Below are 25,890 nucleotides of genomic sequence, written 5' to 3' on the forward strand. Positions count from 1 at the left end.
GATATTATAAAGATATCATTTTTGGACACAAGTATTTTGATTAAGAATTTTGGTTTTATTACAAAACAAGGGAGACTGTATCTTTTTTATTTCAAGGAATATTTTACCTCCTGCTCTCGCACTCTCCACTTCTCCCTGTGCTGCTTATCATGATGCTGTCTTGCAGAGTTTCCAACCACTTTGGCAGACCAGCGTGTAGTTATGAAACATTTCAATATATCCAATGTAATGTGTATATTTTAGGGCTTGTTGGCTTTGAAAATGCCCTGTTAGTAGGGTGTGCTCTGTATGTCTGTTAATAACTCGGGAGCAGACCTGGAGCCATCCCAGTTATCAAGTCTTCATGTTGATACTTTTAAGTTTACGGTATCAAAGGTGGAGCCACCACACACAGAGAGAGAAAGAGAGAGAGGGACAGATGGGAAAGGAAGGACATTCTAAGGATTTCAGTCTTTCCGTAAACGAAGCCAAATTTTTTTTTTTGGGGGGGAAATAAGTATTTGAAGTATGGTGGTGTTACACTGTGGCTTCAGAGGTATGCAACTTCAGAAAACAATTGTTTAAAATTCTGAGCCCAAATCTTATGTAAGTGGTTAGAAAAGAATAATTACACATTACAGAATGTTTTTTGTTAAATTATCCCCTCACTGCAAGCAGAGATAAAAGACTAGCTGTACAGGCTACATCTGGTACAAAGTACTGAATTACATTCTCACATTAGAAGTGTCCTTAGCAGTTGAGGTAATTAAAGATGAATTCATGTCCTTATGATCAATATTTATAAATTGAAAATCTGGCACTTATAAATATGTATTACTACTATGCAAAATTAAACTATATTTGTAATCAGCATGTCTAAGTAATTTTACTAATCTCATTTTATTTTTTTCAAATGCACTATAACAAGTAATATCCTTGGAAAAAACTGATGTCAGTGGTAGTGAAAATCTACTCCATAGAGTAGTACCTTATCATTTGAGAATACCTTTATGAAAATGTATTTGTGTAACTAAGTGTTTAGCCTCAGTTGTCAAATGCTGTGTGAACAATTTTTAGAATGGGGGTGAGGTCTGCTCTGCTATGTGAAATGCATATTCAGTAGTTCAGAATTTTCTAGTGATGTTATAAATAAGTGCCCCTTGTAGGGGGAAAAAGAGGGAATCTGGGTACTATTCTAGCTGAAAATCTGATCTGCATGCTGTATTAGTTGTTAATATACAGATGGTAGCAAAGATGGTAACAAACGTACAGAAGTAATAAGCAAAGGGAAACTCACCAGTGGTGGTGCCTTAGCTGAAGAAGCTGGGGCAGTCCTCACTGGAGAGCGATCTCCAAGAGATGGGGCAGGGAGCAGAAGATTATTTTCATTACCAACCTGCGGTTTTACCTCATTATCAGTACCTGTAATTTGGATCCTAAGAGGGGAGGCCCATATAGTGTGTAACATTTTCAGGGCACTGGGTCTGCCATCCCGAGGTCTTCCGTTCAAGTCCCACAGGGTTTCGTATAATCTTTTTGTCCACCCATGCAGGGACTGGGAGTCTGTCTTCAGGGCAGCCTTAAGGATACCATTGTAGCATTCAATAAGGCCTGCCCCTGTTGGATTATATGGCAGGTGAAATCGCCATTCAATGCTGTTCTCTTCTGCCCAGCGCTGTATCATCGCTCCAGTAAAGTGAGTCCCTTGGTTGCTCTCGATAACTTGAGGTGTCCCGTATGCAGACATCAGTTTAGTGAGTGCCTTAATTGTGTATGCTTGATTTGCCTTTGGTACGGGATAGGCTTGCAGCAGTCCACTTACAGTATCAGCGCAGGTCAGGGCATATCTCACCCCCTCAGACCGAGGGAGGGGCCCAATGTAATCAACCTGCCATCTCTGAAGAGGACTATATCCTCTAGCAATGTGGGATGTTGTTTCAGGCAACGGTCTTGGTCTCATCTTTGAGCAAGCATCACAGTCCTGACATGCTTGGACGATATCAGATAGTTGTACAGGCAGCCCCCATGCTTTAGCAGCTGCCCACATTATCTTTTGTCCAGCATGCCGTAGCTTCTGATGTAACCAACGGGCAATATTTTTGGATTGTGAATTCTCAGTCTTTGGACTTTATCTACTACTGCACTGGGTAGTACTTTGGTTTTTCCAGACCAAATTACCCCCAGGAATTTTACAGACAACCCCAGACCTTGCACCTTCTGTGGGTTTATAGCCCACCCTCTCTTCTGCAGATAAGCTATCAACAAATCTGCTGCTTGTCTCACCGCCTCTAATGAATCGGATATTAACAGGAGGTCATCAATATAATGATATAAATTGACATTATTTGGCTTCTGCCACTTAGCCAGATCATGCGCCACTAAATTATGACAAAAAGTGGGCGAATGCACGTACCCTTGCGGTAGAACCTGAAAAGTCCACTGCCTGCCTTCCCATGTGAATGCAAACTGGTCTTGTGATTCTTCACTAATTGGAATACTGAAGAATGCATTTGCTAAGTCTAGGACACAGTGGTACATTTTAATTTCCCTGCTTAGTGTGTCCATTAGGGAGGCAATATTGGGTACGGCTGCATGAATGGGCGGCGTGACCTTATTTAATTCCCTATAGTCCACTGTCATCCTCCATGTTCCATCCAACTTTCGCACTGGCCATACTGGGGAGTTGTATGGGCTATGCGCAGGCCTTATAATACCCACTTTCTCTAATTCCTGCACAGTTTTTGTTATTTCATCCTGCCCACCTGGGAGTCTGTACTGTTTTACACTAGTAATCTGGCGTGGCTTTGGCAGACAAATAGGCTCATGTTTTGCATGGCCTCTCAATATTGTCTGAATTGCCCGGATACTAATGCATCTTTGCCGCAGCCGGAACTCTCCCACTGTTGTGTGGAGAGCCAGACCCCACAAGATATCAATTCCTAATATGTATTCCAGAACTGGAGCAATAGATACCTTGTACTCCCGTGGTGGCACCCGACCCCCAATTTTACCCAGGTTTGGGTGACTGGAATGGTCTTTCCCCCAAAGCCTCCAATCATTATTCTGTTGCCTCTGAATTTTGTTGGGTCCCCATATAATATAGATGTTTCTGCCCCAGTATCAACTAGGGCCATAACCTTCTGTACATTCCTTTGGGACCAATATATCGTCAATTCTACATAGGGCCTCCGGTCCCATCTAGAGGCGCATTTGGTGACTGACGTCCCTCATCATTGCATGAACTGGGCCAGGTTCAAGTCTTTTACCTCTGATGCCTCTGCTATAGTGACCTGATGTACCTGAGGTGGCTTCTTTTTCCTATTCGGCACAACAAAGTCTTCCAGATTCCAAGTTGTTGTTGGTCGCCGTTCTATAAATCTTATCCCCGGACTTTTGGGGCGGTTCTGAAATTTTTGTTCATCCTTCAGCTGCTTCCACAACTGAAGTAGAACATGGTTGGGCTGCCCATCAATTTTGGCAAATTGAACGCCCGCCTGGAGTAAATCGTTAAACATTTGTTTTCCGGACACCCTAATGGGTCCTGCCCAAGGGGTTCACGGGGCTGATCTTCTGGCTCGGGCTATTGGGAAAACTTTGGTATCCTCAATCACCCTGATATTGCACTTGGTTCATAGGTGCTCAGTTTCTCCTGGGTAACCAATTGGGCAGCTTGTTGGACTGCTGCCTCTGCGGCCACTAAAGGGTTTAATATGGAAACCAACATTCCATACATATGTGAGGGAGCTTGTTGTAGGATTAGGTCTCTCATTCCTGCGGAAAACTTTACCATATCGGGGCTAACAAATGCGTCTTCGTAGATAGCCTCTCACATGCCTAGTTCTTGGATGTAGTTCTGCAGGTCTTCCATAGAAGACCACATCCCTGTATGTACTGGCATATCCGTTTTACTCGACCACACCATGCGGCAGGCAGCCATTAACCAGTCTATGATTGAATGATTTTCCTCAGGGAACTGGGTCCCTGCGTACAATCTCTGCCTCAGGGCAGGATGGACTGTTATTGTTGCCAATTTAGATACTTCGGGGCCCCTAACTAATACACTTTCTGCCCCCGAATCCCATAGTCGTAATAGCCAGGCCGGGACATTTTCCCTCGGCCTCTGCCTGAATTGTTGTACTAAGTCCATAAGCTCGGTGGGCGTGTATGGATGCGCCATTACATGTAAATATGAGTCAGCAGGGGGCCACTGATTGGGAGGCACCCCTGCTGGTCGATCCTGAACCTTTTTTGTTTTTAGAGTTACCACAGGACAGACTTCTAATAAGTCCGTCTTAGGTGGCTCTTCTAGGTCAGATTTAGTGACCTTATTTTGATCCGTTGTTTCAGGATCCCTACTGTCATCCATTGAAATATATCTAATTTGAGGTTAGTTGAAAAAAATGATGAATTTTTCCCCGTTAACAGACTAATTTCACCCTCTAGTTTTTCAATGCAGGCCTTTAATAATTGATTTTCATGCTCGATCTTATTTGACTTCATTTCTGCCTGATTTAAAGCATTTAGCAAAGACCAGGCTGCCATGGATGCAGCCATTTGTCTTTCCTTGGTCGTCAAGATATCTTCTTGCAGTCCCTGGAAATATTCGGTCAGATGGTAGGGGGACATATTGCCTGTTACCCGTAAGGGCCCCCATTGTTCAATAATCATTGCTAATTGGAAATATGGGGATGCCTCAATCCCTGGGATTTGTCCAGGGAAGAACTTTCCTAAGGGGGGAATCTTCTCCCCCTTGAACCAGCTAAACACATTCCATAAAAAGGACATTTTTTTTTCCTGATATTTGCAGGCTCCTGGCTGGCTCGCCAATTGTATTGGTTGTTAATATACAGATGGTAGCAAAGATGGTAATAAATGTACAGAAGTAATAAGCAAAGGGAAACTCACCGGTGGTGGTGCCTTAGCTGAAGAAGCTGGGGCAGTCCTCACTGGAGAGCAATCTCCAAGAAATGCTGCCTCAGTGGGAGTCAGCCCTTAAATAAGGTCTCAGAGGAGGTGGAGTCGAGCTCCACCCCTTCTGGGATCACAGCTACATCACTCTCACCTGTGCTCCCACAGCTGACCCCACACTTGCCTCAGCTGATTAATCAGAGGTTCAGGCTGTGATTACCAATCTCCCATACGCATGCCTTGTTTCTTTGAATATGATAAAATGGTGTTAAAATTTCAAGTTTCTGCAGTAGAAGACAAACTCTTTTATATGTCTCATCCAAGTATAGTTTAACTAGCCTGTTTCGGCCATTTTCTATGAACAGAAAGATATGGGTGTTTTTGTTGAGCTATAGATGATTTTTAAACAGTTGTTACCTGAGACTCATCGCTGCCACACTGAAAATCCTTAGTAAATGAAGTAAATATGAGGGCTGCTCTGAAAGTAATGCCTCCTGTTTTATGACGTCAGCCTATAATGACAGAGGCAGCTGTTGGTGGGATGGAGCAGGGGCTAAAGCTTCCCACCAGCATTCCATGACGTGTTGTTGCTGTGTGACTGTGTTGTTGCTGTAGGTGAGCATTTCAGCAGTGGCAGTCATTTTTACTGGTATAGATTTTACAAGTGCAACATGCAGGCTCTTGTTCATCAGCAGTAAAAATGTGCACCTAATGGTGCTGACTGTTGAAGTATAGTGTTTTGTATCTGAGAACTGCTGTATCAAAGTGTTACTTGTGTGCCCCCGGTGGCGCAGTGATATGAAGTGCTGCTTGCAGCACCAGAGGCCCAGGGTTCGAATCCCCCCTGTTGGCGCAAGTGGTAGAAGCGCTGCTCTGCTACACAGAAGGGCTCGAATCCCGGGAGTTGGACTCGATGATCTCTAAGGTCCCTTCCAACTCGCACAATACTATGATACTATGATGATACTATGATACTAGGTTCTTTGCTGTATGCTGGAAATAAATAGGAGGCATCACTTTCGGAGCAATCTACAAACAAGTTTAAGACTTTGAATGAAACCTAGGTTGATAGCTCCTTTATCAACAACAAAACTGATAAAAGAATTCATGGTTCAGAGCAAGATGATGAATACCAGTTGGCTATCGAGGGCAAGAGTATTTTTTCAGAATAGCAAGATAATGCATATAAAATAATGCTCATGGATCCTCAGAGCATTCAGGTTTTTTAACTGTAAAGTTATAAATTCAAGCTAAATGTCTTCAAAATAATTTTTCAGGTGTGGTGGAAAACACTGGAATTCATACACACAGAAAAAATTAACAACCTAACTTTATTCTATTTTTTCATTATATTTGGTGATTCTAAGTGCTGTAACTTCTAACATCTTTACTCATTAGAAGAGCATAATAGCTACATGCTTCTCTTAATCTTTTATTTTTTTTTTTTTTACATAAGAGTGATATTAAAGGGAGAAGCAGCTTTCTGAACATCCTCAGGTGATACATATTTGAGTACCAAATTAAAGCAAGTTACCAGACATGTGCTGTGTTTCATTATTTTCTTTGTTGTGTAATCAAAGAGGATTCTTCTTCTTGCCACTGAGACCTTGATTTTAGTAGAGCTTATACACAAGTGAGTAATCTTAGTGCTTGCTCATATGTCACTTTGTCAGTATTAAGATAATGCAGATTTACATATTTTCAATTTCAGTGTCTAGAATTATGAACACATAATGAAAATATGTGTTCATTGTACAGGTATAGTGACCAAATTTGTTGTATTTTATTTACCTGTGTAAGGACATTGTTTTTTAAGATTGTGCCCTAGGTATGACAACATAAGAACAAGTGTGTATCTATGTGGTTTTGTTTTGTTTGTCTTCAGAAATTCATCAAGAAAATACTGCAAAACATTTATTTAGTATAATCCATAATATTTGATGTTTGTTTTCTCCTTTGGGCTGTAGTTTTGATTGCAAACTTCTTTTCAGTCCTTAAGAGCACACAGCAAGCCAGGATAGTCTGAAGTTTGTATCAAATATCTTAGAAAGCTTAACTTTCAAATTAAGAAAGTAACCAACAAAACCAATAAGCAAATTCCACTGATAGGCCACAAAAGGCATTCACAAACACTAACCCAAAGTATGGAGTGACCTTCTACAGTCTGTACCCACAGTGGCTTATTTAGCCATCCTAAGTCTGCTGGCTATGCCTGCTGCTTCTTCTCTGGTTATACAGGAAACACAAGTGCAGCTAAAGGCCTTCTCTACATATCTGCATTCAGTGTTGTCCTACGTAAAACTTATTTTGTCATAGATACACTTTGCAGGCTAGGACCCCAAGGAAATGTTATGAAGCTGCATCAGGGGAGGCCCAAGCTGGGTATCAGGAAAAGCTTTTCACCAGAGGGTGAACAGGCAGTGGAACAGCCTTCCCAGGGAAATGGTCATGGCTCTACATTGCTGGAGTTTGAGGTACATTTGGTTGGTCCTGTGTGGAGCCATGAGATGGATTTGATGACCCTGTTGGATTCCTTCCATCCCAGGATATTCTGTGGTTAATAAGTTTATCTCCCGCATCAAGCTCTGGATTTTTTTAGTTGATAAAGCAACTTTAAGGTGGTTTTCCTGCAGGTTTCTAGTTTCACCATTACTAACAATGTAGTGTTTTCGACTAAGATTCTCATGGTGCTGTGAACTGTAATACTACATTTCAGTTCTGTATTATTCAGAGCACACCTCTGATGAAGAATGTAGAATAATACAAATCTTCTAAAAGGCTGCATAAAATAATTCATAATATTGCTATTTATTTAAGGCTGGAGAGGTTACAAAACAAAGGCTGCTTATCCCTTGACACCTACCAGGTGGAATATTTCCTTCTCTGCTGGTGGGATTGGGATTTTTGTAGAGCAGGATCTGAGAACTGCCTGAGCACTTAACATGTTTTGTTAAGGGAGCTGTGACTGGTGCTTCACACCTTGTTTACTACTGTATTACCTGCTTGGCAGATGGGGTGATGTGAGGGCTAATCACATGGCTATAACATAAAAATCAATTTAATTTTACAGGAGAGATTTTTGCTTGCAAAGACTACCAAATATTATTATTTGCTCTGTAGCACTGGAGGCTTGAAAAAATGATATACGTCACTTGCTCAGGGGAGAGAAAAGAGGTAGAGCAAAAAGTGCCAGTGCTCTTGTAGGGAAGCTGAAAGGACATTTTGGAGTGTAGAATTGTTCTGAGAACATGTATTACTGTTGAACCAACCACATCGTCCCAGAGTCTAAAAAGCTGCTGCGTGTTATAGAGGAAAGGAATAAAAAGAAGTCCATTTGTGCCTTACGCTCCAGGGGGAATGCTGAAGATCAGTTTATTTTTGTGACTTAAATGGTTGTATTTGCCAGAAACTTTGCCTTTAAAAACACATATCTACATGTAGAAGCATGTGGATATATGCACACACTGAGTATGGTTTCATTTCCTTATGGAACTGCTTCTCCATCTTTTTACTTCCATTTTGATTCTACTGCTGCTCTTATTTAGCTCCTGCAGTTTGGAGACAAATTCACAGTATCACAGTATCATGCGAGTGGGAAGGGACCTTAGAGATCATCAAGTCCAACTCTCGGGATTCGAGTTGTCTGAGTAGCAGAGCAGCACTTCTGCCACTTGCACCACAGTGGGATTTGAACCCGGGCCTCCGGTGTTGCAAGCAGCACTTCTACCACTGCACCACTGGGGCACACAATTCATATAGGTTCAGCTTTTCTTAATATGTATTCTTTCTTCAGCCCATGATTAGATTGACTAGGGAAGCTAGTGATTTTTAAATAGGCATCATTCTCCTTTAAACTGATTTTTGCCTCTTAACTTAAATAGCTAACTTAAAAGCAGAGTAATTAGATGAGAATGATGGTCCCGGTTGCCCACTCCTGTGCTTCACCTTCTCAGGTCTTTAGGCAGAGCGCAGGGCATAAAAGTGTATAAAATTACTTTCAAGTATACATCCAATCTTCAACAATGTTTCTTTCAGAGACTTACTAAATCACATTATCAACATAGTGCTATTTAATGATTTTGATTTTATTTGTTCAGCTGCTTTTCGCTAACTCTCAGCTTTCACAGCTATCTGTGGGAAAGAGACACCCTTTCACAGCTGGTGCTACATGAAGAAATACCTCCCTTTGTTTGCTTTGAACTTCACCTGCAGTCTGTACTGAAGCTGTTAATTTGTAAATGAAATGCAATGGACATTGGTTTGTGTCTGGAGTTATTTTTAAAAACTGTTCATTAGCCAGCTCTTAAAGAGTAATAATCTGGGCCATCTGTCCAGTCAGAAATACATTTTTTTCCCCGTAGAAATTTCTACAGAGTGCACTGGAGGAGAAGAAAGGTCTGTACTGAACTCACTACATATTTATTATGTCATTCATATTCCACTAATTTAGCCTTCTCTTACAGTCTCATTTGCTTTTGCTGAGAAAAGCATTTATTTAATTGAAGGCTCAGTCTAAATAAAGTATGCTACTGATTGCTGATGCTGATTACGCCAGGCTTTCTCTTCCTAATTTGGAAAATGTGCTTGCTTTTCTTTGGTTTATTTTTATATTGGTAATTTTCTTCCTGTATTTTTACACTGTCCATAGTGCTGGTTTGAGCAGTTTGGCTTCCAACTGAGGCTGAGCCAGTTGCACTGAGATACAGAAACCTGCTGCAAAATAGTTTTTGTATGTTAGGAAAAGAGTTGGAAAACAACTTCTGAATTCAGGGGGATTTTGGGAAGCAAGCCATGAGCATGTGTTTCAGATGTTAGGTTCAGACAGCCCTGGGATTTTGACTATTTCAAGTCTGAGTTCTAGCCCAATATCCAGATTTTGTACAGAAAAACAATGTTTTCCTGGTGTGTGTATCTTCATGAAAATTAATTTTCAGTATTTCAAGGTAAATGTGAGCATTGTTTTGTGTCTTGTTTTAGCCTATTTGTACCTCTGCAAACAACACATCTGGATTGTCTTTGAAATTGGCACTCAACCTGTATTTTTTGAATTGTCAAACTAAGAAACATATAATTTTTCAGGAACTTTGGAAAAGAGATGCATTTTGCAGAATCTTATTGTTGTCCTGGAGATCTTTCTTTCTTTGTTAGTGAGCAAGTGCATGCTGTCACTTCAGATCTCGTTTATATTGCCATGTACATTGTACCACTTTGTTTATTCCTTAAAGGTGTTGTACTTTGCCACTCTAAGAGCTCAGAATACCAGAAGCTGGAGACTTTTGACTTGGTGTTTGAAATCTTGCCAGTAAAGAGCAAGTCACTGTTACTGAAATACCTCTTTATGGGAAGATACTTGTGACAAAATGACAAAATAATGTGATCTTTATGTGAGATCTTCTGAAGAGGACACCTGATTTTATTCACCTGTTTTTTAAACTAGGGCATTTGAAAGCACGTGCATCATGCTGGTACTGATGCTTCTGCTGGACTGTAGCATCACGTTATCCCAAATTGCTGTTATCCCAGATGGCCCTGCTCAAAGGCCTACGTGGCAATCCCCTCACTCACGCACAGAGCCCGCAGTTCAAAACATGTTTGTCCTGTACTGCAGCAGTGCTCTCTCTTCTCACTCCTGCCATAACAGGGAAGGGAAGGGCTATCCAGTGTATGTCTGATAAAATGCACTAATTATTGAACTATTCCTTGAACTGAAAGGTTGGTCAAAGGAGCTACTGCAAAAGACAAGGTTGTCCATTGTGCTGTTAGGAGGAGAGCTACAGTCCTGTTCCGTTTATGCAAAAAATGGACTTATGCCCAGTCTTCCACCTCCTCACATCTGTCTACACCACAGAATACAGCAGCAATACAGTATCAAGGAAGGGAGGGAAGTCTGGATCTGTAGTGCTGCAGTTTGACAATAAGCTTTAACCAGGACGTATTAATTCTCCTGGGAATTATGTGTGACACAGCTAAATGCCTTTGTTCTCTTTGTAGTGCATTTATGTCAAAATCATGCCGACCTCTTCTCCCTAGTGTTGCAGAATTGTTTTTCAAAAGGATTTCCTCAGAGTGATGAAGTATAATTTGCAGAAAAGAGATGCTGCACTTATAAAATCCTTCAAATTAACCTGAGCTTCTCCTGCAAACAAACTGCCTTCTGCATGATGTCCAGCACATTGTTTCCTTTAATGTTACGAACCATTTTCTTTATCTGATTCTTGTTGGAAGTAAAATAGATAGCAGGCTAAAGGCAACAGCATGGCTAGTTCTCTTTCAGATTTTGCTGAATATTTTAGCATCAGTAAGTGGAGAACATTTCAGGTAGAACTCCGTTGCTTTCAGGCTAATATTCTGGTCTGGGTTACATGAGGACATAGCTGCTGTGCAGTGGTCAAAAGCAATTTCAGAATTTCAAATTATTTATTTATTTATTTATTTATTTATTTATTTATTTATTTATTTTAAACAGAGATTAATATTTTTGCAAATAGATGGTTCTGAAAACTCTGTTTTGTGTGCAGGCCTGAACCTCATTTTGTTTTTAGATTTTTGCGTGATCCAGGTATGGTTTTGGAGCAGATGAAGCATGACATGGTATGCTGCACTGAAGCTTTCCATTCCAAGTATGACCTGGCTTTCAGTCCCCTTCTGATCAAAAGTGACTTTGTCAGCTCAGGCCTTTCTGGCCCTGGTAGTCTGTTCCCACTTTCAGTGTCATGTAGTCTAACATCAGGCTGTGATGATCGTAGAGGTAATACACAGGATTTTTTGTTTTCTTGTTAATACTACACAGTTATTTACTTTATTCTGATCTTAATAGTTTGCTTTTAGTGAATGATGTATTAGGTGAGAATATTAGGTGTGTTATTATAATAGATAATGCCCTTTTGACTAATAGATACTCTAAAACCTCCATCCATTTTTAAATTCAATTCAGCATGTATTTCCTAAAAATGAAATAATGAGTGCTTGGGAAGATGGACATTTATTTACACAGTAAGTTTTTTGTTGTTGTTGTTGTTTTGTTTTTTTTACTATTTCCTACTGCTTTTATCTCAAAATATTTCCCAATTGCAACTTTAGAAGTCAAGGATGAAAAACAGATCACTTCTCTCCTTAATTCTTGGTATTCTGTTTGTTTTTTTTCTTTGTTTGTAGTTTGTTTATTTACTGGGAAGGGACTGCAGCTTGGTAGATCTTCTGGATTGCATTTAAATGACCTGAGCATACCTTAAAGCAGGTTACTAAAGTGAGGCCTGCCAGGACAAACATTGTTCTGTTCTCACAAGGTTTGAAAAACAGAAGTTTTGTGCGTGAATGCATGCTGGAGTCAAAGGTAGATTGCTAGCAACTTGTCAGCGGTACTTAAAAAAAACATCTAGAAGAAATAAATTAAATTTGAATGCTCAGATCTTAAGATTCTTTTTATGTTTAAGATCAAAAGCAAGAGCGAAGTAAATTGCCTGCATGTCATGTCAGTATTACTGCATTGATTTGTTCAGTTTTCTTTCCTGTGCTTACTAATAAAAGCGAGGGCAATGCAGCTGAGTGAACAAAATACTATTGAAGTAAAAAATAAATAAATAAATAAATCAGTTAGACTTCTATTATTACACAGCAGTGACCTGTTTGTTTCTTTGTTCAAGATGTAACAGATTCTAACACAACTGTAACAAGAATGAATTACACTGGAAGTAAAGAATACCTGAAAACTGAAGTCTGGGCACAGCTTTGACTCAAGACAAATACTAATTCTAGCAGTGGCTAATCCAGAGCACCTCAATCCACAAGGGTATTTCAGATTTGAATACCCATCCAGTGGAATTAGTGAGATCTGAGTGCTAAAATAGAGAATCTGAATGAAAAGTGCCCAAAAACACCAGTTTGTTTAAGACAGTGTGCCTCATGTAGCCAACAGGAGGTAAAATGATTTTTAAATCACATGCTTTGTTGGTAAGGTACCACATTTGCAGTGTTTATCAATTGCTCTTATTTCAGTTCCTTACCAAAATACTTTATTAAATGAAGGCAGGTAGCAGATGCTAATCATAACTGGGGAGAAGCTGCAGTATTTGCCTGAGAAGAAAAAAAACTGTGTGATTCATGGGCCAAACTTTTTTCCTGGTGTTTGCCTTCTGGTTTTGGCTAAAGGGCTTAAGATAGGTGCTTCAAAAATCTCATGACTTCTCAGACAAAGGGAGATTTTGTTTTTTCTTATAGTACAGGTGAAGTTGTTTCATTGCCTTTTTATTTGTTATCCTTCTAAATACACTTAAACTACAGGTTGCAGTTTTGTTTACATGTGATGACACAAGTCTTGAATTCTGTTCTTCTTTTAGTGCTAAAGGTTAAATACTGTGGATGGTAGAAATATGTTCCTTTTAGAACAATGATGCTTCTATTAAAATAAGAGCACTTACTTCCCTTACAAAACACTTTTTATCTCTTACTAAAAGCATCACATGCAATTTGCATCTCGCTATGATTTTGAGTGTTATTTTTTCCCCTAACTTTTTCCACAGAGAGAAGTACTTTTGCTTCACCTGTTGAAAAAGTAGAAAATATTAAAATGAATTTGTTACCGTAGTAGTACTATTACTGAGTAGAAACTACTGAAGACAAATCTAGCTGGTGTAGTATGCAAGCAGGCCAAGCATTTGGTTACTAAATGAAGTCCTTGGAGACTAGGCTGCAGCTTAACTCTTCAAGTAAAAAGACCAAGATCCTGTCAAGTCCATGGCAGCTTTGTGCCTGAGAGTGGAGTCCAGAATGTTACTGAAAATATTGGTTATTTGTTGGGTGCCTGAAGGACAGGAAAATGTTATGTCCATAGATCCTTTACAGCCATCTCTAAGCCGGCTTGCTCTCAAAAGTGTTGCCACAAAGGATGATAGGTCTCATTCTAAGAAGTAAGATGTCATATATAAAGTTTCAACACAGTTCAGTTTTGCTTTCTGTATTGGACAGGATAATCAACCCCACCTTAACAGTTCTTGGTTCGGCCTATGCTGCATGACACTTCCATAAGGAATGTGGGGGCCTGGAGGGGAGAGAAATGTAGCCCCAAGGCTATACATGCACATAATGAGAAGGAACCACTGTGGTGTTCTGCCTGAATTGCAGAAGGATGTTACATTAGACAGTCACTACAATAAGCTGCAACATGGAGCAACAATTCCTTGTTCTCAGTAAACTGACTTACAGCATCAGTTTTAAAACATTCTTATATTGTAATTCTAAAGATGAAAAATAATATAGAAAGCATACATTCTCTGCAAAGAACCCATTATGTCATGCTGTCACTTTTTGAGATATTCTTATTGGATTTCTCTCAAGGAAAAAAAAAAAAACAACACAACAAATTGATTGTTTTGCTAGGTTCCTGCAGCTAGGAGCAAGCTCTCCACATTGCTATGCTGACTTACAAGTGTAACTGTCACACCAGCTAGGTGGGAGTTACACAAAACAGAAAGAATCAGTACTGATAAATAGAATTACAGATTGGTTCCACTTGGCAGTGACCTTCATGTACACTGTCCAGTGTAAAGGTTGCTTCACTCATTCTATCTTGAGTCATTTGCTATCTGAGGGAGGTTTGGCTTTTCAAATATAAAAGCCTATGTAGCTTTTACCAGGCGCATAGAAGAATAATTTATATTCTGCTTTCCAAGCTGCTTAATTTTTAACTACAGATTGATCCTAGTTTATGTATTTTACATTAGTCTTCAAATCACTGCCTATCTCCCCTGAAAGCAAAGGACAGATGTAGCCTGCTGTCTTTAGACAAGTTCACCTACTTTCCTATCATTTAACAACAGTGAACTGAGTCTAAACCTACTGTGGGAAAAAAGGTGAAAGGTATTCTGGCTGAAGAAATGAGTCTTTCCTTGTGAAGTTATAACTGTGTTCCTCATCATGGCTCTCTGCCTTTACATTGTCAATAATCTCTTCCAGCATTCACTGTGTCTGAAGACAAAATCAGTTGTTCTTAGCATTTTTTTTTCATCACTCACAGATGACCCATTCTCTGCACAACAACCTGATCAGGACTAAATGCATGCTACCTTTTGTGTTAAGCATGGAATGGCACATTAGGTTTCTTTTCTTAAACCCTAAATGTCTTTGAAGATAGATTACAAATTATCTGTTTTTTGCTCTGACCGTTGTTTTTTTATTTTATTTTATTTATTTATTTATTTTAAGGTTGCTAACCTTGGATAAATAGCTTTAGGTTTGCCTTAGTGAATTTTCTGCATATTAATTGACAAATACAGCTACAGTTCTTAGCTTTCAGCTTACATTTCCACAGCACAATTCTTCAGGCAGTTATTTATTACTTTTTTTTTCCCTAATTTAAATCACTTTCCTTTGGTGTGTTCCTTCTTTCTAATCAAAAGGAGTAGCAAGATGACAAACACCATGCAGCAAGCATGAAGAGGTGGGAATACAGTAACCCTAAACAAAGCTAGTGGAGCATAACATCATTCTTTTTACTAATCATTTATTATGGTTACAATTTATTGATGTTAACTAATTATTTGTTTAAAATGCAAGTTCAGCTAAATGGTTTCTTTTTCATTTCATGCTTTATGAACCACTAAGTGCTGAAGGTAATCACAATACCTGTACTTACTATTGAATTTTCCCTACAACCACAGTAGTGATGTAATACAACTTCAGCAGTTTGTTTTGTTTTGTTTTTTTTTTAACAGGTGTTAAAGCTGTGTTTTCTGGACATTATCATAGGAATGCTGGAGGGTGCTACAGAGGATTGGAAATGGTGGTTTCATCAGCAATAGGATGTCAGCTGGGAGAAGATAAACATGGGCTTCGAGTGGTTCTTGTCACAGATGAAAAGATTGTTCATAGATACTACAGTTTAGATGAGTTAAGCAGCCAAGGCTTGGAGAAAGAGATGGTGAATATGCTTGCTAAGCAAAATTAGGCTATGTCAAATCCCATTTAACTCAAGTTGTTCTTGAGAACAAGTTGCAATAGGACAGCAAAGACATCTTGTTACACAGTCACAGCTTGGGTTTCTGTTATATCCTAGTCTTGTATAATGAGAAGTATATAAACAAGACTACAATAGATGACACTGAGAGAAACTAAACATGGAAGAAATACTTGCCTTTTGAAATTTGAACACCATTAAATTAGTATAGATTACTGCTGTATATTCACAAGCTGGAATAACTGGATAGAAAATTTTGTGAAGAATTGTTATGGTTTTATAATTTGGTTGGTGTTGGTATTCCACATCAAAACATCATGTAGGATAATGGGAGTTTAGGGGACAAGTTTTTTTTTTTTTTTTTCTGTGGGCTGCCTTAAATGGGCACGTGGGGAGCGGCACCGGAGGGGAGGTCGGAAAGGGGACGGGGTTTCTCTCCCCGGCGCCCGGCGAGGAGACAGCGTGGTCGGAGTTTCCCGCCTCCCGCAGCCCGTCGGTGAGATTAGGATTTGGTTTTCTCATTGTTGAAACTCTCTCGTTGTTGTTTAGTGTTACTGGGTTTATTAAACTCCCGTTCGTTCTCAGATCATCCTTTCTTCTTTTTTTTTTTTTCCTCCTAGACCCATTCGCGGTCTCCCTTCCCGTCCCCTCTCCCGGAGCGCACGTGGCCGGGCCGCGCCGCGCCGCACCGCGCTGTTAGGGAAGAGAGGTACTTTTGTTCCTGCTCCCCTGGGTTTGTTCCCTTGTCACGAGGGAGCTCTAGAGAGAACCCCGTGACAAGAATACTGTCACTTTCTGATTCTTAGACAAATGAAGAACTCTGATTTCTAAATGCAGTTTAAAAGTGCCTTGTTGAAATATTATAGCCTTTGAATCTTAAAAACCTTAATGTATGTCTTCTACACTGAAATAAGTCTTGAAAAAAAATGCATTTTAAACTTAGGTGCTGTAATCCACCTAATTTTTTTGGCAGTTTATGTCTCATTTGTTTACTATTAAATAAGAGGGGAAAAAAAACATGTAATTAACTCATATCTCTGTTTTTACATCCTTGCTTGAACACGCTATATCCCATGCCCCAGGTCATCTAGATATACAGGTAGCACAGCTTTTTCACCTGAAGATGGAAGGACAGAAACAGTACTGACTGAAAAAACAATGCCCTCTGCTCATTTTATGTGTACTCACGTGCATTGTCATTCCTTAGACCTGTAGCTGCAAGTGGACAGTACCAAACATGAGCTACCATCTCATGATAACAAACTAAGCATAGGTAATGTTTGAATCCAAAAAAAAAAAAAAAAAAAAAAAAAAAGATTTTGCTTTTAATCTCCTGCTGCTTCTGATTAGTTTAATGCTTTCACAGACTCATTTTTAAGGGAACATCTGGGAAATGGGAGTGGATATCAAAGGCTAGCTAAACACCCAGAAGGTAGTTTCACTGGAAGTTAAGCAGTTAATTAGTTCAATAGTTAAAATTTATTTTAAAAATCTGTGTACTTATGTACCATTGAAACAACTGATTTCTGTTAACATTTAGTCTTGAATATATTATATTTAGTAATCTAATATATATAAATATATTATAAATATATAAATATAAATATATTATAAATATATTATATTTAGTAATTTATTAAAGGTTTCACTAACAAGATGATTCTAGATTATGTTTTGCATAGGGGAGAACAGTCTTGCTATTCAGTATGACAGTTTACATATTAAGGCTGAAGAAGTTCAGCAGAGAGACCTGAAACAGTCCAACCAAGGAGTACACTCCCTGCTCTGGTACTGTATTGAAAAGCTGAATGGAGGAAGTGCTCTTTTCATATGCCTGTTTATTAAAGGATGTAATTTTAACTGAAAATGTGAAGACTGGGTGATCCTAGAAACATAACTAGTCTTTCGACAACTGTGAAAACATTAATTACAATAGAACTCTATAACTTTATTTTCATGGTTACAGTGTACTAATATACAATGTAAATGTTTGTATAAGCATCACTTTCATATTTGTAAATTAGTTTCTCCACTTCTTAAGTGTCTTGTCATTGCAAGAAATTCCATAGCATTCTGTCATAAAAATATTGATCAAGTACAAATCTGAAGCTCAATTAAAAATATTATTTCATATCTCAAATACTTCTTTTGTTCAGAATGTGCTTTTTTACCTGCATAAATGAAAAATGTTGTTGGATTAATTTTCTTAATAATCAGCTACTTCAGAATTAATACAGATGCCTTAACTAATTGTATATGGCAGAGGTCTTCATTGTCAGAGTGCACTATCTTGTTTATGTAGATTAAAGTAGCTCATATTGTGTTAAATTATGAAATAATCTACCCATGGAGATGCTTGTTATCATTTAAGAAAACATCTTTTGATGTTGGTGACATTATCAGCCTTACTGCAGATGCAAAAATAATGGTAACTCTCTGTCAGCAAATGAATGTCTTTAAGACAAGGTGATACTGAAGTTCAAACTGCTTATGAAAAAAAGAGCAAGTTCCCATTCATTTCTGTGGGCAAAGGAAAAATAAATAAATAAATAAATCAGGTGATCGCAATTCATCCCAGTTTCTTGAAGGCAGCTAACAGGCTGAGATGACTTCTGATAACTCATTAAACGTGGAAAATTAATATTAGAATACCAGAGCAATCTGTGAAAATAACCAGTGCTACATAATGAAGTACAATCTGAGGTGGAGACCTATGAAAAGCACCGATCTTTGAGGTCAGTCTTGGTTTGTCAGTTTGAGTGTATGCAACAAACTGAAGAAAATGCTTCTTCTGAATCCTTCTTGAAAGAAAGTAAATGTTTGATGGCTCATTAAAATTAAAAATAATCAATTATGTTGGGAATGGGCAATGATAAAAACAAAGCCTCTTCTACCATCTTAATTTGGAGACTGAGTGTTCTATGCTCACCCTGCTGCTTTGCTTCAGGGACTGCTCTCTTACCTCTGCACTGCAACTTGTTTTCTAGTGTGTTTTTAGTAGCGATTTTAATTCTGCTGTGAGCAAATATTTAGAGGCGTATCTATCATAAGCAAATGCACAGCACACTGAAAATTAAGCATTTCAGCATTTAAGAATGCACAGTTCCTCTATGTATGTCACTATACAAACCTTTGAAGGCTGAGATATCATTGTTTCAGCTCATGTTAATGCCATGAATAAGCTGCTTTCTGTAACACCCTCATTAATCCTGCTTTGTAACTGCCATTTGAATACAGTAATATGATTGAAAGCAATAGGAAACATGTACATATACTTATCAGAAAGCTTGCCTGCTGAACAAACCCTAAATTATGATAAACATTCTTAACATGTAAAAATACCAGTTTGCGTTAGAAAACTGTAAAAAGGGAATTTCCCATTCAATAATATTTTAGTTTGTAGGAATTTCCTTCTCTTCCTGTTCCAGCTTTACATATGATGTCTACCATCATTGGTAAATACCAGAACGCACAGCAGGGAATCAAGGAGGTGAGTGGTTTAGGCTGCCAGTGGTCTGATTGCCATGAACCCTGCAGAAGACCAGATTCTTTAGGAAAAGATGAGACATCTATTAAAAAGTAAGCTGGTGTAAGAAAACAAACAGAAGGACAAAGATGTGAATCTGTTGCTGCAACTCTCTTCACCCAGAATGCAAGCAAAAATACAGCAGCTTCCACATCTACTATGCTTAAGTTTGTTCCAGTGGTATCTTGAAAGGACAGTCAGCAGAGTTATAAGAAGCAGCTCTTGAACAATGAAAGACCTGCAGATTTGTTTCAGAAAAGCTTTTTAGATTATGTTTCAGCAATCAAAATGATTTCCCGTTATTAGAGAGCAATGTCTTGCTAGTAGAATTTTGTTCTTCCCAGCCTCAAGAAATGTGTTCATTACTCAGCCAGCCAGCTGAAGATTAGAAAACTCAAAGCTGATTAATGCAACCACAGAGCTCTTACACACATTTTCATGGGAAGATACTCTGTTAAAAAATAAAATAAAATAAAATAAAATACAAAATAAAATAAAATAGGAAAAATAAACTTACAATAAAGACAAATTATTAGACCAGTGTACTAAATTGGCTTTCTGTCTACTTCAAGTTCAGCTATGGTGCTATAGATTCAGAAGGAAAAATTGCAGAAAAAGTGCAGAACAGAGGCAAAAAAAAGGAAAGCAAAAAACCAGTCAATTCAAATTCTCTAGAAATAATTTCTTCCACTAGCTGTTTGTCAAATGCAGATAGTTTAGTACATTTCTACTAATCATCAGCTTTTCCTTTCCTAGGAGACTCATTAAAGCCTTATCCTAGTTAAAATGATAGTGTTATTATTCCACTTTTGGGTAGCCAGCAATTAAAACAACCCTTTTCTAAATGCACGCCTATCTTTCTCAAATATTGTTTAGAAAGGCATAGTATTGTTAAATTAATAGGTAATAGGATTACCTGTGCATATGCAAATCTTTCTCTCCCAATTCCATATTTTTTTAAAAAAAAGGCATAGGCATGTAGAAAGCTATCTCATACTGCTCTAATGAAACAAAACCACCAGTCCCAAACATATCAACTACCCTGTCCAGGAACTTCCTGAATAATGGGCCAACAGCACACCAACTAGGAAACCAATGACTTGTGTTCAGATTTACATGAGACAAAGCTAATATTACCGCAAATGAATATGGTTCATTCAGTACACTACAAGTATGAAGCCAAGAGGGCACTAACAGGACAGAGTGCATAAGGACAACTTCTCTATCATTTTACTACAGTAAAAGTGAAGTTCCTTACCAAAAATAAGCTTCCAAAAAGTTCCTTACCAAAAATAAGCTTCCAGCAACAGGGTTTACTGTACTTACTCAGCACATTTCAGGATATTTTTTTCAGACTGCAGATTTTTACATTCTCCAGTCACTGATCTGTAAAATTAAGATTTTTTTCCCTATTCTTTTCATTTTGTACACTGTTGCAATAGGTTAACTGAGATTTCTTTTTTCCCTAATGTGAATTTCTGAGCCTTGTTTTTAAAATAATTTTGTTTGCTGTGGACAAATGCAAGATGTAGTGGTTTCCAAGGTGTCTCATTCAAAATTAATTCTAAATTTTACAGCTTGAACTTTTTTATATAAATTAGTTTGCATTAGAAACATACTTCAAGAAAAGACTAATGGTTTGACAAAAATAGAGACTTACATGTATCAAATGGAAGAATCAAAACACATCCAAAAAGTGATGGGACTATAACAAAACTTCACTTCCAGTTTCACTGGAAATGATTTGTTTCACTACTCTTCTTACCTGTATATTAGGCAGTATAAGTGTTTCCAGCTAACACTGTCAGATTATTTCTAAGCTCTCTAACATCAGTGCAGACATCTAATGCCTCCCCTTATCCTCCTAAGAAATAACGCAATCCTAATTTGTTTCTCATTAAAGATGCATTGTACCACTAATCAACTAAAGGTATTTTTCTTGAAGCTTCTGGAGTTTATTTTTAATTCTTCAACATTTTAATTGCCTTGCTTTGCCCTGGGGTTCCTAGAAATTTAATATAAACACACAGTTTCCTCTGCAACTAGAATATAACCCATGACATTTCTGTACTGTTAAACATTATCATCATAGTATCATAGTACTGTGCGAGTTGGAAGGGACCTTAGAGATCATCGAGTCCAACTCCTGGGATTCGAGCCCTCTAGTGTAGCAGAGGAGCAGTTCTACCACTTGCACCACAGGGGGATTCGAACCCGGGCCTCCAGTGTTGCAAGCGGTGGTTCTAACACCGTGCGCCACCGGTGATTATAGCAACACAAATTTATGTGCTTACATTTATTGCTACTGTTTCTGGTCTTCTTCCTCTTTCCCTACCTTTCTCCCCCTCTACCTGCCCCCCCCCCCCTTTTTTTTTTCATTAAGCATCTAAGAAAATAATTCTTCCCTTAATTGTCCTCAAAAAGTAGTTATATCTCCTGCTATGGTTTGGGGTATATAACTACTCCCTGGCTTTTGTGTAAGTCTTTGTTTCTCTCTGTCCTCCTATTACACATACTCTGAGAAGAAAATCTGGTTGCACTAGCCATAAGTCAACGCACTGGTTAAAACAGTCTGGACAGTGAAGGTCTCAGGATCTCACAGAAACAGGTATCTGCTATAATCATAAAATAATAAAGGTTGGAAAAAACCTCTAAGATCATCTAGTCCAATCATCAACACATTATCACCATGACCACTAAACTATCTCCGTCAGTGCCACATCTTCCCTTTTCTTGAACACCTCCATAGGCAATGACTCCACCAGCTTGTTCCAATATCTCACCACACTTTCTGAGAATAAATTCTTCCTAACATCCAACAAGAACTTTCCCTGGCACAACATCTCATCCTACTGCTAGTTACCTGGGAGGAGAGACTGACCTCCTCCACCTTGCTACAACCCCCTCACAAGGAGCTGCAGAGAACTATAAGGTCTCCCCTGAGCCTTCTCAACTCCATACTGAACAATCCCAGTTCTTTCTGCCACTCCTCATAAGACTTGTGCTCCAGACTGACCTTTCACAGATTTGTTGCCTTTCTTCAGACACACTCCAGGGCCTAAACATCTTTCTCATTGTGAAGGACCAGAACTGAATACAGAGCTTGAGGTGTGGCCTCATCAGAGCTGAGTAGATGAAAATGAACACCTCCCTGCTCCTGCTGGCTGTGCTGTTTCTGATACAGGCCAAGGATGCCTTTGGTCTGCATGGTCACCTGAGCAAACTGCTGGCTCATGTTCAGTCAGCTGTTGACTAGCACTCCCAGATCGTTCTCCAACATGCAGTTTTCGAGTCACTCAGTTTCAAGCCTGAACTACTGCATTTGGTCTTCATGAACTTAATAACTTAGGCCCCAGCCCAGCAATCCAGCTTATCCAGATCCCTCTGTAGAGCCTTCTTACCCTTGTGCAGATCAGCACTTCCAGATTGTTGTCGAATCCCCCCCTATGGCGCAAGTGGTAGGAGTGCTGCTCTGCTATAGAGAAGGCTCGAATCCTGGGAGTTGATGATCTCTAAGGTCCCTTCCAACTCGTACGATACTGTGATACTGTGATCTGCAAATCTACCGATGATGCACTCTATGCCCTCATCCAGATCATTAGTGAAGATATTGTTAACATACATAATAAGTAGATGTCTAAATTTATTGCAAAGAAGAATAAGAAATTATTCTTGTTAGAATCCCCCCCTGTGGCGCAAGTGGTAGAAGTGCCACTCTGCTACACTAGAGGGCTCGAATCCCAGGAGTTGGACTCGATGATCTCTAAGGTCCCTTCCAACTCGCACGATACTATGATACTATGATTTGATACTATGATTTAAGGTCCTTTATAATCATAAATTCATTAGGATAAAATTCTGCTGTTATTTTGTTTTGCAAGCATAGGATGGATACTGTTATAGAATTTGATTACACAGTCCCTGTAATGATATTCAAAGACATGCTATTCCTAAACGAACTTGCTTCTATTCAAAGATTCGGTTGTAAGGAGAGCTGGCAATGCAAACTCCAGGATGTGTGATCCAGGGGTGTTATTTCAGTATTTCCTACAATGTTAGAATGTGAAAGCCACTTCACTTCGAGCCACCAACTGCAGTTGAGCTACTAGAAATCTCACTTTCACACTAAGATCTGCTGAATAGAAATCCTAGTTTAATTAAATCTGGTGCAGATTCAGTCCTCTTGGGAACTTAAACATAGTGAAGATACTGTTTCATAACTAGGACATTAGTTATGTCTGACAGAGCCTTAGCAGAAAAAAAATAATTGCAGCTGGCTGTAAACCAGGGGACATAATCAAGACAGAGATCTGAGAGAGATTCAGAGTCCAGATCTACGATCAAATCTGACTTTACCACAACTGGAGTCTGGACTATAGAGGCTGATCTTGTTTTTAAGTAAAGCTAGCCAGCGTTGGAGTTGGTTTGATCATTTAGGTGGAACAATTGCTTATTCAGGCCAGGTATTTCCTTGCTGAAAAATGTCTGAGAAGATATCTAGAACTGTATCCTAGAGAAAAAAACAGTTCTGAAAGTGTCATCAAGCCTGTAACCTGCTTAATGTAATAATTAAGGGTAAGGTCTATTTCCAACCTTCTGAATTTACAGTATTATATACTGAGAAAGAAGATGATAATTTTATCTTATACCTCTTTATGTAGCAGAATATAAATTGCTGCAATATATTTTGATCTCACCTGTTCCTGGGTTGTCTGTATCACTGTTTTATGTTTTTCTTCTCAGATGCTTATCTCTTCTTCTTTCTTATATCTGTGTTAATAGCTAGCTATAGAAATATGCCACTGAAAGAAGTTTCTGTATTAGAACAGTGAAGCATGTACTTGTCAAAATTACTGCATACGTTTACGGAAAATATTTGCAATTAAATGGTAATTATAATTTAAGATGAATTTAATGACTAACAATAAAGATTGCATCTTTATTTTTCTGCACTCACCCCGCTGCCTTCTCTGGCCTCGTACGTGAATCACCTGATTCAACAAGGCACAGGAAAGTTTATCTAAACAAAGTCATCTGTTTACTTAAAAAATGGATGAATGTTTGACAGAAGGGGAAGCTGCCATTTGAAGTCTCTCCTTTAGCAAAAACTGTCAAGGTAAAAGTGGAATATACACCTGAAATACACCTTTTTAAAATGTAATAAAAAACTAGCAAGTGCATACAGCATCCAACAGTATCACTTATTTCTCACCAGGAAACTTAGATAGACATTTTCTTCAATGTTTATGCTCATCCTTGACTCAGAAAAATATATTGTGTCCAGTGTTCCAATTGCAGGAACATAAATGAGCTTCCAATTGTGCATGGAAATTCTTACAGGAAGGCACACTGAAGCACTGTAGTGGGAATGGTATATCTTGAGTTTCTAGGAGGTTCTCAGTTTGTGGATTCAGACATAAATGGCATCAACTTAGATTTTAATAACAATATTTCAAATTACTGTCTGTCGGTGCTCAGTCAGGTGGAGAGCGCTCTTGTTGCATCAGGATTGTCTCTTTATTGAGTTCATCATTCATCTTATATACCATTTACTTACAAACAAGACATTCCTGTTCCTCTAACAGTTTCTCTATTCAGTTAACTAGTCCCAGCTTCTCCCAAACAAAGTGATCAAGGATGAAAGGTTCCTTGAGAATAACAGGATTAACAACACATATCAATGGAACGTCCTGTCCGCTCTTAGGAGCAAACAGACACTGCTTGCTCACCTTCTCACAACCCAGTCTCCCATGGTTTCACAATGGTAATGTCCATCAAAGAGTTTGATAAGCTCTCTGGCGACTCAATCACAGATACATCTTCCCCCACAACTGTCCAGAAATAGTGTGAGGAACTGTCCAGCCAGCTCCCAATATTTGGAGGCTTAATAATAGAGAAAAGAGAAGAAGGGACAGATCAACAGATTTTATTTTTTTTTTTTCCTCACAGATGAAACAGGTACCATGACAATAACATATTACTGAGTATTCAAATACATTGCACCTCAGCCCTTAGAAGCTAATATTTCAGTGATGAGTACAGAACAAGACATGACTAATGCAATTTAATGCACTTGGAAGTCTTGATAAAAATAACCATTTATCAAAGAAAGCTTTTTAGTTAAAAAAAAAAAAACAAAACAAAAAAAAACTTTATAAGTTTGAATATTCTTACAGCCTTTGCAAAGTAAAATCAGGTTTCACTCAAATTAAGACTTTAATTATTTAATGATTATTTAATTATTTAATTAAGACTTCAAAAACATTTTGATGTGCTGAATTGTTAGCCACTTTTTAAGTGACATCAAAGATGGAGGAAATTAAAATCTTAGTAATACTTCAAAATATCCTGTTTTGATTACTTTACCTGGTATCAAACTGTATGGAAGTGTTGTACTCAGAAATGTGAGTCTTATATCATCTCTGCTCCTGGACATTAAAATTCCTCAAGCACGTCATAAAAGAAGCAAAGCAACTGGGAGAATTTAATATCTAATATTTAGTATCAAAATATGTGGAAGTGGCTT

The 25,890-nt window shown here is 38.5% G+C and overlaps 1 protein-coding gene across 1 annotated transcript in view; it reads left to right on the plus strand.

Moving 5' to 3' along the window:
• CPPED1 (calcineurin like phosphoesterase domain containing 1) overlaps positions 1–21,496 on the plus strand; it is a 59,927-nt gene extending 38,431 nt beyond the window's left edge. Inside the window, exon 4 of the mRNA XM_072348821.1 lies at positions 15,597–21,496. Within this exon, the coding sequence (XP_072204922.1) occupies positions 15,597–15,829 (233 nt within the window). The 3' untranslated portion in view covers positions 15,830–21,496. The remainder of the gene's footprint in view (positions 1–15,596) is intronic.
• The last annotated feature ends 4,394 nt before the right edge of the window (positions 21,497–25,890 follow it).

Source organism: Excalfactoria chinensis, chromosome 14 (genome assembly GCF_039878825.1).
Source record: "Excalfactoria chinensis isolate bCotChi1 chromosome 14, bCotChi1.hap2, whole genome shotgun sequence".
In the NCBI taxonomy this organism is placed as follows: Eukaryota; Metazoa; Chordata; class Aves; order Galliformes; family Phasianidae; genus Excalfactoria; species Excalfactoria chinensis.